Consider the following 17,067-nt stretch of genomic DNA (forward strand, 5'->3'; position numbering starts at 1 on the left):
GAGTGAACAGACCCCCAGAGAACAGTATACCTCAAGAACCTGATTTACAGATTTATAACAGAAGACACGCCAAACACACCCGCATTATGAGAAGGCTCAAAATAAATCTTAAAACACATAAAAAAAATTAAGCGACGCCAGCACAGAGCTTTGGGAGGGGTCCGTGTGCTGTGCTTTAAAAATAATGCGAGCAAAGCACGTTGCTGGGCGAGCAAGATTACAAGCAGGTCGCTCACAAGTTAACAGCAAGTTGGGTTTTTTTTTGAAGTCTGGTGACATAACAGCTTCTTCAAAAGCAAAAGTAATTTCAGCGAATCACAGCAGTGCGTAACGTGCAAGAGTAGAAGAACTAAGCCCCCAGAAGAACCTGTCAAAATACCGTGTGTACTGTCAAAGCGTCAAAATATCCACCTAATACGAAAACCCCCCAAACAAACCCCAAACCGAACAAACAAAAAGGAGCCACAGCGGGGCCCAGCGAAGCGCGGGGGCAGGCACAGGGGAGGGCGGGTGAAGCATCGGGCCCGGGGGGAAGAGGGCGGCCGAGAGCGGGCGGGCGGCCCAAGGTCGCGCCCGGGGAAGCCCGGGCCGCCGCCGCCGCCGCCGCCGCCCCAGGAGTCGCCTCCCGAGCCCAGAAGCGCCGGGGAGGTGACCCCGGCGCGCCCGGCCGCCCCCTCCCTCACCTCCGCCACCGGGCGCTGCAGGCGAGGCCCCTCCCCGGCCCGACGCGCCCACCCCGCTGCTTCCCGCCGGCCGCCCCCGCTCCCGGGCGGACCTGCCCGCGCCCGGCGGGACCCCCCGGCGGCAGCACACCGCGGGGCCGGAGCCCTCCGCAGGGGCGGCCTCGGGAGCCTCCGCCCGGCCCTCACGAACCCGCTCCGCGAGGTGTGTGTGGGGGGAGCGGCCGCCCCGCCCGCCCGCAACCCTCCCCCGGGACTCACCGGCCCCGCCGCCGTCAAGACCTCCACCCCCTGCCCCGCCGCCGTCGCTACGTCCACCGGCGCGCTGACGTCACTTAGCAACAATAGCCGTCCTCCTGCGTGCTGACGTAGGCGAGCACCGTCGGGAACGGGTCCCGGTGGCGGCGCCGGCTCGCCTCGGCCACCGTAACGCCGTTCGCGCCGCGCCTGGTTTCCTCTTCCGGCCGGAGAGCGGCGGGCGGGGGGGCGGTGGCAGAGCGGCCCCCGCGGGGCCAGGCCGCGGGCAGCGCTCGGGGCTCGGGGCTCGGCCCCGCCGCTGAGGGCAGCCGCGCACTGCGGGGGCCGGGAGGGCGGGGCCGCCCGCCGCACCGCGCCGCGGCGGGGTAGGCCCAGGGCAGGGCGGCCAGCCGCCGGGGGCGCCCCCCCCTCCCCCCCCGCTCGGTGGGCAGGGAAGGCCCCGCGGCCGCTGCGGCGCCGGGGGAGCGTCTCTGCGGGGTGTTGAAGCGGCGGTGACCGGGGGGGGGACACACCTCACGCCGGGGCACACGCCAGTGTTCCTCAGAAACCAGGCGCTGGTGGAGACCCCAGGGACCCTTGAACGCCCAGCCCTGACCGAGCAGCGGCTGGGGGCGCAGCCTTCCCCGTTGTCCGCCCCCGCCGGCACTCGGCTACGCTGAAAATACGCGTTTCCTTTCAGCGATACGGTGTGCTCGCCCGTGCCCCGGCAGGCGGTAGCTCTTCGGCTTTCCTGAGTAACGAGACCTCTTCCTCTCCTCACCGAGAATGTCAGTTTGTCTCTACGGGATCATTAAATTAATTTTTACGGTACTCCATGAAGCTAAATTTAGGCCCTCCAAGGGGCTAAGCACTCTGTGCTATTTAATTCCATGCTTTATTTAGCAAAAAAAGAAGTGTAAGAAGTAAAAATAACATCATCAGTAAGAATATGAGACAACTTCAGGAGTTTTTACATCTAAAATCTTTAACAGCTGTTGCAGGCTAAAAATCACCATCGAGTGGTTTTCTTTAGTAGTTTATCCTTGGATTTCATAACTGAGAATACTGGTTTTCATTGGTTCTCAGTAGGGCAAGTAGCAGTAACTTCTATAAAAAACTAAAACCAAAACCAAAAAACAAGCCAAAAACCTGGCCCACTTCACGATACTGCTGTAACTAGTTTGTAGACACAGGTGGTTTTTTACTAGTTCCCTCTTTATTACCTCATCATCTGACACATTGTCAACACTTTGTCAAACACATAAAACCCCAAGGGTCACTCCAAGCTTTGCACAACATGCTCAGAGTAGCTTTTCTTCGCACACTAAGCAGAGAACCTCCTGCATAGGTTGCTCCTCCTCCTCCACTGAACTACAGATGCACACCCTCGAACTTACTCATCCAATTCACCACCTATCCCGGTTTTAATTACTGGACTCCACACAATTGGGTCAGTAGCTTTTCCAGCCACACCTGTACTTTGAAGCACAGTGCCACAAACCTGAATGAAACACTGTACGCTGATAGAATACGAACTACGATGTTACGTGCTGGTAAAATTTTGAGATTTTCCTTGCCCCTGCCACTGCCTTGGTCGTGAAGCTTTAGATGATACACCTGGATTGACTGAAATGAAACTTAGTTGTAGACAACTTCACTTGGACTACTACGAGTCTAGACAAATTTTCTACACTAATGAGAGAGTCTGAATGGTTAGGACCAGCAGTTAGCACTTGTGCTTCAGTTGAGTTCTACTTCATTTCAAGTTCCCGTTTCTAAACGCCAGCAGCAGAAGGGATGTGTGTGAAAAACACCATGTAGCCATCAAAACCAACGTAAGCTGCAACCAGCCCAGTGCTGTGTCTCATTGCTGTAGCTCTTGTGCTTCTTGGCACTATTCTCATCCTACGGACTTCGGAAGATCCACTACACTAGTGTTCAAACCAAGAGTCCTCTCGCTTGCTGCTGCTGTAAGGTACCCTGCAATGTTGTGTCCCTTTTTTTAATGTACGGTGAGACTTCACGAGTCAGCTGAGCCAACCTATATTTCTGCTAAATCAAACAGCTTCATTCGCTCAGTCAGGGAACTAAGGAGCCTTCAACTGGCTCCTCCTTTCTGCATAATAAACTTGGCAAAAAACAAACCCAGCATTCAAGAAAGTCTTTGCCACTTTATTGACCTGAATTAGCCTGCTTGGGGCAGGAGGTGCAACATCAAAAGCCCCACATCTGGGAGGAGGAAGACTGTGAGACCACGTGGTGACAGCGATTAAGACGGCTCACTCAGATCTCACGCCGCACAGTCGTAACTATCTTGTCCCTCTCAAAATGACCCAACATACAGGAGAATAACCAACAGGCTAGGGATTCGTTCTGGAAGTACAGGAGGGCAGAAACCGAGAACGCAACCATGAACCAACAGTGTTTATTGTTGCAGAAAAAAGGCAACTTGGCAAATATTCAAGAAAGGGAAAGAATCTATTGCATATGGGTAACACTGAAGAGGCACCACCTACAGCACAGTATCTGTAGATACTGCAGAGACCACCCAGAAAATATCATATGGATGATAGTTTAAAAAGATCAGGGTTGCTTCATATAACAAACAGAAAACTGGAAAAAGATTCACTTTTGAGTTACTACGTCTGCCTTCCAATGAATTTATGATGGCTTGCACATCTGTGCAGGGTACCAAGCAGAGCAACAGTTTTCACATTCCTTTTTCCAACATCTAAGGCCCACATGAAGCATATCATCTATTTTACTCATTTCCAAGGGTAAATAAGATATCTTGGATTACATTTTATGAATTATTTTTCATGTGGAGCTTTGTAAAATTACTGAGTTGATCTATGTTATCTTGTTAAGAGGCGGCAGACAAATTCAGAATTTTTCAGATAAGGAGACAGGACAGCAAAACTTAGCATTTAAGTCATTAACATCTACATTAGCATAGTAGACATCAAACGCAGTTATTTCTTAGCCAGGGAGTTACTGACAGTTATTAACTCCACACATTATCATTAAGTTACTATAACACCCTGCTACTAATCAAGTCACAGTCATCTTCTTAGCTACTGTACCCCCAATTCATATTCTTTTATCACCAGAGTTCTTCTCAAAAAAGAATCCACGAGCCAAAACAAATGGCCTTTCAGTTACCTGGGATTCAACTAGCAAAGCAACAGGTCACGCTGCTTATAAATTATTCTGTCCTTTTCACCAGTGCTTTATTTGGAAGTGAATGGCAACGCTGTTACACTACTCAATAGTCCATAACTGAAGAGCTGGTAGGAGTTAAGAGCCACTCGAACCACAGCAAGATGGGGCAGAGGATTTTTTTCCGTGTTGGAAGGAACAACAGGAATTCAAAACCTGACATGGTTTGCACTGTTGGTAGCAGGTGAACAGCATAAAACCAAATAATTTGTGTGACATGGAAACGTTACAGTTTTCCTGCTGTTTACAGGTATAATTTCAGTAACTGTCACTCACTTTGAGGGCAGATCAAAGTGCCTGCTAGCAGGAAATTGGTGTTTCAGGTACTCTATTTCATTAGTTTCCTAATGCAGAACATAGAGCATTTCAGTTAACTACAGCCCCAGACTTTCATTGAAACAAAAGTTACGAGCAAGTTCTTTCTAGAAGGATCACTGTCAGTTGGCAACTATGAGACCTCCTGACTTGGCTGTCAATCAGCAGCCAGAAGCTGAAAGACGGAATTCTTTCTGCTGGACTGATTTATTGCCTCCACAAAGTTTCTTGTTCCAGGCAAGGCTGTTTAAGGCTGCTCCTTAAAGAGTTTTGCCTGGCATAATATAAGTAAAGTTAGGACTTTCATAAACATGCTACTACTCAAGTCAAAGTTAGTCTGACATTTTATTTTCTAGCGTACAAGACAGGGTGTGAAGCCTTCAGGATCTTTTGACTTCATTAAAAAAAAAAATTCTGAAGTGGGTTTTTTTCCTCCTTGTTGAAGCTCATCAGCAGTAACACAGGATTTTGCTGTTGTTGTCAGTTTAAATCTAAACAGTGTGAGATGCAGTGAATTTCTGGTCATATATCTTTTGATAGCATTTAGTGAAATATTAACTAAGTAGCATTCAAGAGGAGAATCTGTGTAAGCACTCTTCCAAAAAACAAGTTTGAATATTCCTAATTGGAAACAAATTGCGGTGGCATCACAGGACCAGGGGATAGTTTTAGAGGAGACTCTGAACATGACTGATTCCTCTCCACTAAGCGAGAATTTCACAAACAGTATTACAGATTTTCTCCAGGGAACTGAATCTGGGCATCTCTCATCTAATATACTTCACTAGAACTAAGTAAGAGTCACAATGTGGTTAGGATTCAAAATTTCAATCCAGTAGCCATCAGGATCCTGAATAAACGCAAGTCCTTTCATTTTACCTATTAGGAAGAAAAACAAACAAACAAGAAGATAAAGTTAAGACTATGTGACTAGTTCTTAATGATAAATATGACTACTCAGAAAAATATTTTTTGTTTTTCTCCTTTTGCATGAGAATTAGTTGAAATTTAGGCAGCCACTCCTGAAAACATCCAGATTAGTTTTTCATCAGCATTAGATCTTTGTATGCTAAATTGTCAGTCTTGCTCTCAACATAGCTGTAGTTTAAAGTCTTTTGTACATCAAAGTTTTCGGCACACGGCCCTGTAAGCATTCTTCCTCTAAATTCAGAAAAACTTATTTATTTATGCTTCAGGATGTTTTGACGTATTTTCTTAAACTGGCTTTGCCAGTACAAAACGTTGTGCTCCTCTGCCCCATTCATCTCTCATCATTCCTGCCTCCATGCTCAAGTTTTATGTTACTGGTTCTTGTTTGGTCTTCCCCCTGATGTGGTTTACAGCACGCATTTGCATCACTTCATAAAACAGAGGAATGCAGGGCAGGAAATGTTTTAAATTTTACTATTGGAAAAAATATTACTTGTTAGAACAGGGTCCCCAAAAGTTGTCATCAACAGTAGATCAGCAGATCATAGTTTAATGTATTATCTTACAGTGCTAACTGCACACTTTTAATTGTATGTGCTCTAATAGGCTATTTACTGAAACAGAACCAACCTATATCTTAATATATTCTAGTTGCAAAAACTTGTCAGAGAATAGTAGATGTTTGGTTCAGTAATATAAGAAAGAAACCCCAAACATTAGGTGTCTCAGCCTACTCCACAAACAATGAATGTGAAGTCCATGACTGCTTCAAGAATTCTTTCCTGTCATTTATTCCATTTACAGTCTAAGCTTCCCCTCCTACGTACTTAAGAGCTGTGCAGTGATACAGAATCAGTCAGGATCTCTCACTTCAACTCTCACAAGGTTCAACAGGTGCTGAACAAATGAAAAAGGCCTCAGAAACTCTAAAATGCGAGCAATATTATGGTCAATTAGTAACAGTAAAAAATTAACTCAAGAAATCTATATTCAAGTTAAGTTTCTAGCTACGCTTCTTCCATTTGCTTCAGCTGAGAACACAGTGAGTAATAAGATGAAAATCACTTCAGTCTCTTTTCAGTTACTCATTCTTATTCCTCTAGCAAGGAATCTAGAAGATCAATTCCAGTATGTGTAAACTGAAGCTTCACGTACTAATGTTACTCTCAGACTAAAAAAACACCCCCATTAGTGACAACAGCCTAGTTTCTACAACCAGAAAGAAGCAGCATCACAGATTTGTGCATGCTGCTGAGTATCACATGTCCGTTTTGGAACGCATTGGTCCTAAAACTCTTACGAGGTCTCTTCATGAAAGAGAATCCAGCTGAAAAACGCAAGACACCTCATCACCGATTCCTGCACTTTAGGCTATTTTGTCACAGACGTTCTTTGTTTAGGTACTCTCTAGACATTCGAGCCACATATTATGCAATTTTTACTAAAAGTTATACAAGTAAAATACGATAAAGACTCACGTGGCTATTTTCAAAGCTATGGTAATAGCTTGTAGGTGGCATAAGGTGGATTTAAATAAAAATAGCCAGAAAAGTCAACGGGTGGGAGTAATTATGTCTTGAGTCATCTTATTTTATATGATAGGAACCAAACAGATGTGACGTGTGAATTGGATCCACGTTGAAGTAAATTTGGTAATAACCCTAGGCAGTAGTATAGGTAGTAACCTATGACATCAACAGAGCACGTGACTTTACTGAAGGTCAGACTACGAACAGAAGGCAGGTAGCGAGGCTGATTATCGTTACCGAGAGGGATCCATTGTCAGTTCTGCCCCCTGTGTAAGAGGGTGCAGGGTAACCGGTTCTAGCACCTTCCAAGCGATGACATCTACTGGAAACGTTATTACCCAGCTTCCCAGGAAGATCTACTAGACAGAACATGTTAAAACCAAGGAAAAACACTGACTTGCATTTCTGATCAAGACTTACCGTCATCTGGTTTCTTCACAAATTTCACTCCCAGTTCTTCAAACCTCTTACAAGCTTTATTGACATCAGGGACAGCGATGCCAATGTGTCCTGTGCAACAAGGTAAACAGAGTGAAGTACACCGTAAGTATTGCTGGGTGTTCTGGCAAAAAGTTTGCCCAACACTTCACCTTGTGCAAAAAGTTTACGCACTGTAGTTCACAGAAGATAGGATTGTACACAAGAAAAACATTGCTTCTGGAAAGAAGAGCATTTTGGGGATTAACACTATTCTCCTTCAGAAAGTTGGCTTTTTGATAATGCCTTTTAAAATTGGAACTTAAGAGTTAAAATACCTCACACTGTTTAGATGAGAATATTACTTAAAGTAGGAAAAAGTAAGATTTTTTCAATCAGACTGTTTTATCTGTATTTCCTTTCTCGAAGCATGCCCACGCAACAGGACTTTGTTGCATTTACTCAGTTCAACAGAACAAGGAGTTTATCATTAACACTGTATTTGTAGAGATTAACACTAGCACTGTGCGAGGCCTGAGCTTACAAATCAATTCAGAAGCTTTAAATGTCAAGTGGCTCGATGGAGTATGAAACTTGTTTGACAAGCCAGTGACCTTTCAAGCACTCAAAATATCAAATCGAGCCACACAAATACTATCCTCAGTGCTACGGACAAACAGACTTCTTCTAGCTTAACATGGGTAACCAGCGGATTATAAAATAGAAATCCAAACGTGAATCTGTCTAAACACCATGATAATCTGATACACAAGAGTAATTACTGCTCTTCACTCGGCAGATTCATTCATTTACTATTAGCAAGTGTTTGCTTGCCAAAGGATTAGATTCTCCATAAAAAGTGTAACTGTGGCTCATGACTCTGAAACACATTCGTTTACCTATTTTCATGATCCTTCACATGCTGGAAGAAGAGAGATAAAGGGTGAGATGCAAGTTCCCTTCTTTCCTAGTGCTAGTACGTTCTCTTCGAAGTAACCTACTAGAAAAGTATTTTCATCCATACAAGTTTAAAATATTTTCTCATTAAAAAAACCCTAGGGCATATAGTGACCCAATAATCTTTGCACAAAATTTTAATATAGAAGTTTTCTAAAAAAACATTTGAAACTCCATTTTTCCCCAATACACAAGAGAGGGAAAAAAAAAAATGTAATCACAATAAATCAAAGCTTAAAACCTACAAACACAAAACTAAAAACCTACCAAATCCTCGGGGATCTGAATTGCCATTGTGGTAAGACTGATTTTCATCATTTTCAGTGCCCCAGTTGCTGTAAGAAGCAATAATTACATACTGAAGGAAAGCATCGAAATTAACAAATCCTAAATGTTTAGTTTCCTCGGGAGAGTAAGTTGTTCCTCCTAAGAAACCAGAGAATTTCAGCTGCTGGATGCATTCATGAAACTACCACGATTCTCCCTACTCACAGGTCCTAGGGATAGTCTTGGGGCTAATCCAGTCACGTTCACAGCCCTCCACTAGTATTCAGGTTCCACATTTGAGTAAGGCAGAGATGCTCCTGTCTCATTCAGATTGGAGAGAAAGTCGTGCTGCATGAGCCAGTTTATCTACCCACCACTGGGGAACTAACAGTGGGAGCAGCAGGTCCTCAAGCTAAGCGAGACAGCAGGGTAGTTGGGAGACACTTTCTGCACAACTACAACGCCTGCCAGCATTAAGCAAATTGTGCTGTTTATGGGAAATGGACGTTTTGGTGTAATACCTCTTTTGATTAAATTCCAAAAGCAATAGTTGACCATTATTAGGACGCTCTGGGGATTCAAAGAAAGTTCTAACCATGTTGGGTTTTCCTAAATTCTGTAGCTTTCCCCCCCGGATGGCATGCATACCCAGAACATAGCAGGCATTATTTCGTATTTATGTACCGCCATTCACCTGGCAGTTTGAAAGAGCTCTGAAAAAGAGAAAGATTAAGCTTGCCAAGTATCCAGGATCTCAGCCGAATTTTAAGGCTGTATGGTAGTGAAGATGTTTCCACAGTAATGATTACATTTTTTTATTCAGTCCAACAGGATTTACACTCATTCACTTCTGTTTAATCACTGCTAGCTAAATGTCATCTCTCATTATACCAATACTTACTGTGTCAGTTCAAGTGTAGCTTTTCTAGAGAAGGTCCAAGCTGTTCTCTCAGTTTTATCTTTCGGAATATCATTTTTATCTTCATATGCCAGGAAATACAGCGAGAACTTCATAGTAGGAAAGTCAAATTTTTGAAGCAGTCTAAATGGCAACAGTTATTTTGAAATAGTAACTGTAAAAGGTAATCAGGTAACTTGCAAATAAACAAAGATGCTTCTCCCAGGGAAGAATTATTGCTGTGATTGTTTGCCTTTCTGACCGTAATCTACATCTTAAAATAGTTACATTTTCAACTATCAAATAGAAACACCCCAGAACATATTAAAAACCTACAAAATTTAGAAGAATCAGAGGCTTAAAAGCCGAATTATCAGTAACCGAATAGCAAAGCCAGCACAAAGGCTCACGTCTTGAAGTTGCCACTCTGTTACTTGTCCGTATTTCCTCAGGAAGATATTTATGTTTATCCACTTTAAAACATCACCAAGGAATACAAATATTTACACTGAAACTTACTCATGCTGGGGAGCTCACTGGCACCAGACCAAGTTTAAGAACACAGCAGGATTAAGAAACAAACATACATTTAGATGAAATACTTTCACAATTTCAATAGCTAATTTTCAATGATAAAATCCATTCCAGATGAGACAATTTAATCAACTAAAAAACACTCGAGGTATAAATTTTTACGTAGGATGTTTAACCAGAACAAGTAGGTATGCAAAACTAATCTAATTTCTTTTTCAGCTTACTAGGTATTTATTTTTTCTCACGCCCACATCTTCACTAAAGGGGAAGTAGTTTATTTTACTTTAGCCTAAACTCATTTCAAGGTGTTTAAAAATATGCTAGAATGCTGTCCTGAAGTAAGTAATTTCAAATGACAAGAATGTGCCCAGAGCCTCAGCATAAACGCATCAGGCTACTGCAGGGCAGCTGCCTCCCAATAGCCACCTTCAAAAGGCCGAGATTGGACCTTGTCTCCAGCTTCCATTGCCTTGGTCTCTCATGACCAGCGCTGGTTGCAAGCCACCCTCTGAGAATTACTTAATTTCAAGATTTATAGCAACGACTCCCGATTATAAGCACTGTCATAAAAGTTAGGAGCTAGCTGCAGGCTCGGTGAGGAGGACGTAAGCAAGTTGTACAACGATAATTAACGACCTATTTAAGAAAAAAAGAAGTTTCTAGTCAAGGCCAATAGGAGTTCATTTGCAGCGTAGACATTAACTGTGCTGCGGGAGCTCTCAGAGATTGCCAGACTGTCCAGCTGGGCATCAGCTGACGGGCCAGCATTGTTTCTGCTGTTAGACCAATTAGTATAATTACATCAAAATCACAAAAACTTTTCAGAACAGTAGTAAAAAACAAACTGATTGTGACATACAACTTCTACTCACGTCATTCCGAGAATTCTTGTATAAAAATCCAGAGACTTCTTCGGATCCTTTACCCTTAACATTGTCTGCTGAAACAAAAAATCCTGGGGGAAAGAAGGTTTATTGTTTATACATCAACCAGAATTTAATTATGGGTATTAACAAAGGTGCCAGTTAATAATGAATCTAAAATTAGCAGGTTTAGAAGTAACAAATTGAGTGCTACATTAAGTGTAAAACCTTTTATCCTGATCCTACACCTACAGATTTGTGTTATATAAATACACCTTTGTAACATAATGTTTAAAACAAATAAATAAAACCATCACTGGTATCACTCAATATATATTATCAGTGGTATCAAAAAAAGGTGTCATTCCTTATCATTTTTTTATGGAGCTGTACTGCACACAAAGCACTCTGCATGTGGGCACGTGAATATCTGCTATTGGGCCTCACTGCAGACGCAAAATTTAAATAAAGCTCAACTCCTGCACTCATTAGTTTTATTATTTCATGTTGAATTTCTGTCAAGCTCGGTATCTTGCCAGCAAAACCGACCCGCAATTCTGCAAGGGTATTTCCCTTAAGCCACAGTAATATTTTATGTACCAAGGGCTAAAGAACAAGTGGTTAAAAAGTGAATGGTAGGATAGCCTTGACGGATTTAAAAACAAACAAACAAACAAACAAAAGACAGGTGTACAGCCACCGAAATGCAATGACATGGTACTTATAATTAAAAAAAAAAAAAAAAAAGTTGGGGGGGATATTTTGGGCCACACCTAGCCGAGGAGCCGCTCGGCCCCCGCAGCTCCGCCCTGCCCGCCGCTCCGCAGAGGCGCCCCGCGGCCGGCCCAGCGCGTCCGCCCTTCGCCACCACCGCGAAGCCGAGCCGGGCCGCCCGACGCCCGCACGGACCCCCCGCCCCAGGCGGGGCGGCGCACCCCGACCCTCCGGGCAGCTCCCTGCCGAGCGAACCTCACCCGCCCCTCTCGCTGCCCGCACCGGGACCCTGCCCGGCCCCATGCCGCCCCCCACCCACCGCACGTCCGCCCGGCAAGGAGCGCGGGCGGGCACCGGTGCCGTCGCAAACCCTCCCGCCGCCAGGCAGCCCCGGGGCGCCCCCGTCACCCCCTTCCACCCCACCTTCGTGCTGGCATCCGGCTCCGAGCAGGCGCCGTAGGCTGCCTCGTCGCTGAGGCCGCTGAGCTCCGCTGGGGCCGCCATCTTTGGAGAGGAAGGGGAGGAGGAGGAGGACGAGGAGGAGGAGGAGGAGGAGACGACGGTGGCCGCGCCCGCGGGAAGGCGGTGCCCCGCTCCGTCCCGCCTCGGGGGGCGTCCTTCCGGCCGCGCCGCTGCTTGGCGGGGCGGCAGGGGCACGGCGGGGGGCAAGGGGCAGGGGCGGCAGCGCTGGTCGTTTCCAGCGGCATGAAGAGGCCGCAGCCCCTTGACTGTGGCCTTAATTATCTGAGGCGTGGAATGAGACTGTTATAATCAGGTCTGAATTTTGAATAGCTAATTACTTTTCATTGATAATTGCTTTTAATGAACAACTACCGTCTTATATTTAATAATTTCCTGATGCAATTAATTTACATGATGGTAGGAACTACCCAAACCCTCCCTGATGCTCAGAGCCAGCAGCTGCTGCCTTGCGGAGATGGCCAAAGCCAGAGCTGCTGCGGGGGGTGAAATGGTGCAGAGCACAGGGCGGGGAGGCAGGGAGGCAGGTACGGGGGGTGAAATGGTACAGTCTCCGCTCGTTCTCTCATGGGATGGAACCGTAGACACAAAGGAATGTTGCTGTGAAGACTCACATCCTCTCCACCCTCATTTGTAGAACAGAGATTTTGATCAGTAAAATAACTAATGGTTATATTAGTATAGGAATATTAATAAAGTTATATGATCGAGTGGACCAATCATTGTAGATGTCAACATTAACAGCGGTCATAACATGCATGCTTATGTTAAAATCTGTTAAGGATCATGACTTTGCAGAAAAAGGATATAGAAATGCCGAGTTTTTGATGTAACTGAAGCCCGTCAGGAGGAGCCACCCGCCGTGCTTCCCAGCGCTGCCGTACAGAAGTGCCGGCTGCTCTGCCGCGGGGTAGATAAGTTTTGTCGTGATGGCGACCCTCCGTCAACAAGACCACGGATCCTCCGCGCTGCCGCTCGCAGGCCGTGGGTACCCTACAAACGCCTGAGCCGGCGTGGGGGCCGTGCCCAGCTCCGGGGGCGTTAGGGCGGTGGGGAGGCCCGGCCGTGCGGCTGCAGCCCTGCCCGCGGAGGCAGCCGCTGCGCGGTGGCTCCGGTGCTGGCGGCGGCGGGCTCCTGCCTTCGCCTCCGGGGGCTGGGGGGTGGCAGGCAGCGCTTGGCGCCCCTCGGGGGCGTGCAGCGGCGTTTAGCGTGAACCGTTATTTCAGGTCTGACAGAAGGATGCCCTTCCCTTCAGCATGAAGAACAGGATGGAGGACTCTGGGGGAATATACGCGCTTTTGATAATTGAGAGGGTGGCACTTTGGCAGGGCAGAACTCTGGCTGCGTTACTGAAGTCCCTGCCGTAGGTACCTTTAAAACCAGCCCCCGAGCAGGGGGAATACACGGCATCAAGCCGCCCGGTGCCCAACGCGGGAACGACGCTTCAGCCTCGGGGTGGGGGGGGGGGGGAGGTCGACGTCGATCTTCGCCCGGGCCAGCGCTGGAAGGAGCAGCCGGCAGCGGCGCCTCTGCCCCAGCGGCTCGCGGGCAGAGGGGTGGAGCGAGACCCAGGCGCGAGCGGCGGCGCGACCGTTACGGGCTCCCCTTAACGGTTGCGGGCTGGCGCGGTGAAAGCGGCCGCGGCAGCCGTTAGAGCCGCCCGCCCGCCCCGCCGGCTGAGGGGGGAGTCCACCCGCCCGCCCCGCCGGCTGAGGAGGGGAGTCCGCCCGCCCGCCCCGCCGGCTGAGGAGGGGAGTCCACCCGCCCGCCCCGCCGGCTGAGGAGGGGAGTCCGCCCGGCCGCCTGAGGGGGGGAAGCCGCAGGCGGCTGGGCTGCTGGGCGGGGGGCGCGTCCCTCTCCGCGCTGCGAGGCACCGCTGCAGCCAGGTCCGTGAGGCTCTTTGCCTGCATCTCTGGGCCAAAGCAGAAATGCGGGTTGAGGCACCTCAGCTTTTTAGGAGAGCCAGAAGGCAGCATCTGTGGTGGGTTGACACCGGCTGGGCGCCAGGTGCCTACCAGAGCCGCTCTGTCACTCCCCCTCCTCAGCTGGACCGGGGAGAGAAAATACAACAGGCTCGAGGGTCGAAATAGGAACAGGGGGAGATCACTCAGCAATTACCGTCACAGGCAAACCAGACTCGATTTGGGGAAAAACATGATTTATTACAAATCAACTCAGAGAGGAGTAATGAGAAATAAAATCAAATCTTAAAACACCTTCCCCCCCCACCCCTCCTTTCTTTCCTGGGCTTAACTTTACTCCCGGTTTCTCTCCTTCCTCCCACCGAGTGGCACAGCCGGACAGGGAATGGGGGTTGGTGTCAGTCCATCACACTTGCTTCTGCTGTTCCTTCCTCCTCAGGGGGACTCCTCAATGTGCTTCCCCAGATTCAGCGTGGGGTCCCTTACGGGAGACAGTCCTCCATGACTTCTCCGGCGTGAGTCCTTCCCACAGGCTACAGTTCACGAGCTGCTCCAGTGTGAGTCCCTTCCATGGGGTGCAGTCCCTCAGCAACAGACAGCTCCAGCGTGGGTCCCCCGCAGGGGTCACAAGTCCTGCCAGCAAACCTGCTCTGCCGTGGTCTCCTCTGTCTCCACGGGGCCACAGGTCCTGCCAGGAGCCTGCTCCAGTGCAGGCTTCCCATGGGGTCACAGCCTCCTTTGGGCATCCACCTGCTCTGGCGTGGAGTTCTCCAAAGGGTGTAGGAGGAGATCTGCTCCACCATTAACCTCCATGGGCTGCAGGGGCACAGCCTGCCTCACCATGGTCTTCACCACAGGCCGCAGGGGAATCACTGCATCAGTGCCTGGAGCATCTCCTCCCCCTCCTTCACTGACCTTGGTGTCTGCAGAGTTGTTTCTCTCCCGAATTCTCACTCCTCTCTCTGGCTGCAATTGCTGCTGCACAGTAACTTTTTCCCTTTCTTAAATACGTTATCACAGAGGTTCTGCCACCACCCCTGATTGGCTTGGCCTTGGCCAGCAGCGGGTCCATCTTGGAGCTGGCTGGCATTGGTTCCATCAGACATAGGGGAAATTTCTAGCAGCTTCTCACAGAAGTCACCCCGGTAAACCCCCCTGCTGTCAAAACCTTGCCATGAAAACCCATTACAGTATCCCTCTGGCTCTATGTTTGAGAATCCTCCACTTCCCTCCTTCACCTCATTCTACCTTCTAAGACGTGTGCTGGAAGCCAGACCCACTTCTCTTGCAAGAACAGCCCTGTAGACAAGATTTAGGGCACCCTGGAGGGGAGGAAAGGAGATTTTAACATAAAAGCACATCTGCTGTTACAAACGAGGACAGGTAGCCAGGTGGAGTTCAGGCACTGGTTTTTGAAAAGTGTGAAAGCCCCAGCTGAGCCACCAGGCATCTTGAGTACAGGTGTTTGGAGAGTCTGGGAGGATGCCAGTGTACAATGTAGTCTTTGCTTTAAGAAAAAACCTGTGAGAACCCAGCCTCTCTCATCTTGGGCTTTAGGGAAAGGTATTGATTTCACTGGTCAACTTCAAGAGAACCAGTTAAAAGGCAAGGAAATTAGCACCCAATGTGAGTGTTGAGGAGGAAAGTACCACTGCTAACCTTATAGATGGCCAGCTCAGCCACATAAATGTAAAGGAAAAGAAAGGAATTGATTTAGATTTTACATTTTCTTTTTTTTTTTCCCTTTTTTTAATGTGATTTCCCTAAGTTGTTTTTTCTTAGTATTTTTACTTCAAGAAAGAGACAAACATTTCCTGCAACAGGTGATTGCACGCCGGAGTCCCTGGAACAGTGGCCACTTTGCTAATCATGGGCAAAAATAAGGTGATAGGAATGTAGCACCAGGTGTTGCTTTTCATGTCAGCGTCACTCCTGGTTTTCTGTCTCCTGAACCAGGCAGCAGTATCTAAGAGTGTGTGTAACCCAGTTACACCTATGGCTGGCTGCCCTAAGGCCTCACAGGAACTACTAGGTAATTCCTGAGAGGTATTTTAATTCTTATAGTAATAGTGCTCAGAGTAGACTAGCAGTTTCTGTGTTTGTTTGGGCTTTTTTTTATCTATTCTTTTGGGTATGACCTTAACGGCATGTTTTAACATTTGTTTTATAAATTATTTCTGCATTATAACATCCCTGTGAATCTGAACAATCTACTTTTAGAGCAAAAATTAGACACAGAGCAAGGACTTTAGGCATAGCTCTGCTGGTGATTACAGTGCCTTAAAACTAGTTGCGCGATCCATGTCTAGATTTGAGCACACTGATTAAAACACTTAATTTTCTGTATATATTTATGAATGTTAAGATCTACTGAATAGGATTGATGGCAGCCAGCAAATGCAAGTGGATGAGTATGCACCATGATAGGAAAACATGGAGAGAGAGGATTTAGGTGAATCTTGTAGCCCTGAATTATGGGCTTGGGATTCAGAAACCAAACCTTTCCGAGGCTTATGTGCTAGTGGAGTAGAAAGGGAAAGAAAATGGAAGGAGCCACCGTTGCATAACGGCCTGCTGCTTAGCAGTCAACCGTGAACATCGTTCCGTTTGGGCCATTTTAGAAATCCTCATCTGAGATGATTAACCTGCTAGTCCCTGGCCACCAGGAGATGGACTTGAGGAATGCCTTTCTCCTGTGGAGGAACAGCATCCATTCCCTGTGCACTGCAGTGTTCCAGGTTTTAGGCACAGAATTAAGAGAAAGTCTGATTTTGTTTCATTATGCTGAGGATGTCTCATGCTAAAATGAAATTTTTTCCACTGAAAAAATACTACCCAGCACCCTCTGTCTTGTGTCACTTCCGCAAACACTTAGCACATGTTGAGAACGTTATGCATGGCAGGGCATTTGTGTAAAAAATCGTGTGTAAGTGCTTGTGTCAGCCGTGCTTGGTATGGAAGTGTATGCAAGTCTCTTTGTAAGCTCAGTCGCTGAATATGTGTATGTATTTTGCAAACTAAGATTTAAACAAGTCATTTATATTCTAAAACATTTCTAGTTCTCAGTAATCAGATATTCAGTGAAAGTATTAATATTTTTAAAAT

General features: G+C 47.0%; 1 protein-coding gene across 1 annotated transcript; it reads right to left on the reverse strand.

Moving 5' to 3' along the window:
* Positions 1 to 4,777: 4,777 nt before the first annotated feature.
* On the reverse strand, positions 4,778 to 12,071 carry GLO1 (glyoxalase I). The gene is made up of 6 exons (XM_086460544.1): positions 11,984 to 12,071; positions 10,856 to 10,938; positions 9,453 to 9,593; positions 8,552 to 8,619; positions 7,331 to 7,420; positions 4,778 to 5,330 (listed from the first exon to the last, which is right to left on the reverse strand). Exons 1-6 carry the CDS (start codon positions 12,062 to 12,064, stop codon positions 5,242 to 5,244), a joined length of 552 nt encoding a protein of 183 aa, XP_086316670.1. The 5' UTR covers positions 12,065 to 12,071; the 3' UTR covers positions 4,778 to 5,241.
* Between the last annotated feature and the right edge of the window lie 4,996 nt (positions 12,072 to 17,067).

Source organism: Leptosomus discolor, chromosome 2, assembly GCF_034619465.1.
Source record: "Leptosomus discolor isolate bLepDis1 chromosome 2, bLepDis1.hap2, whole genome shotgun sequence".
In the NCBI taxonomy this organism is placed as follows: Eukaryota; Metazoa; Chordata; class Aves; order Leptosomiformes; family Leptosomidae; genus Leptosomus; species Leptosomus discolor.

Coding starts and splice junctions, on each gene's coding strand:
- GLO1 (XM_086460544.1), bottom strand. CDS start 12,064: ATGGCGGCCCCAGCGGAGCTCAGCGGCCTCAGCGACGAGGCAGCCTAC. Junction 9,594..10,855: donor ACAAGAATTCTCGGAATGAC/GTGAGTAGAAGT, acceptor GTTGCCATTTAG/ACTGCTTCAAAAATTTGACT. Junction 5,331..7,330: donor TGTGAAGAAACCAGATGACG/GTAAGTCTTGAT, acceptor TCTTCCTAATAG/GTAAAATGAAAGGACTTGCG.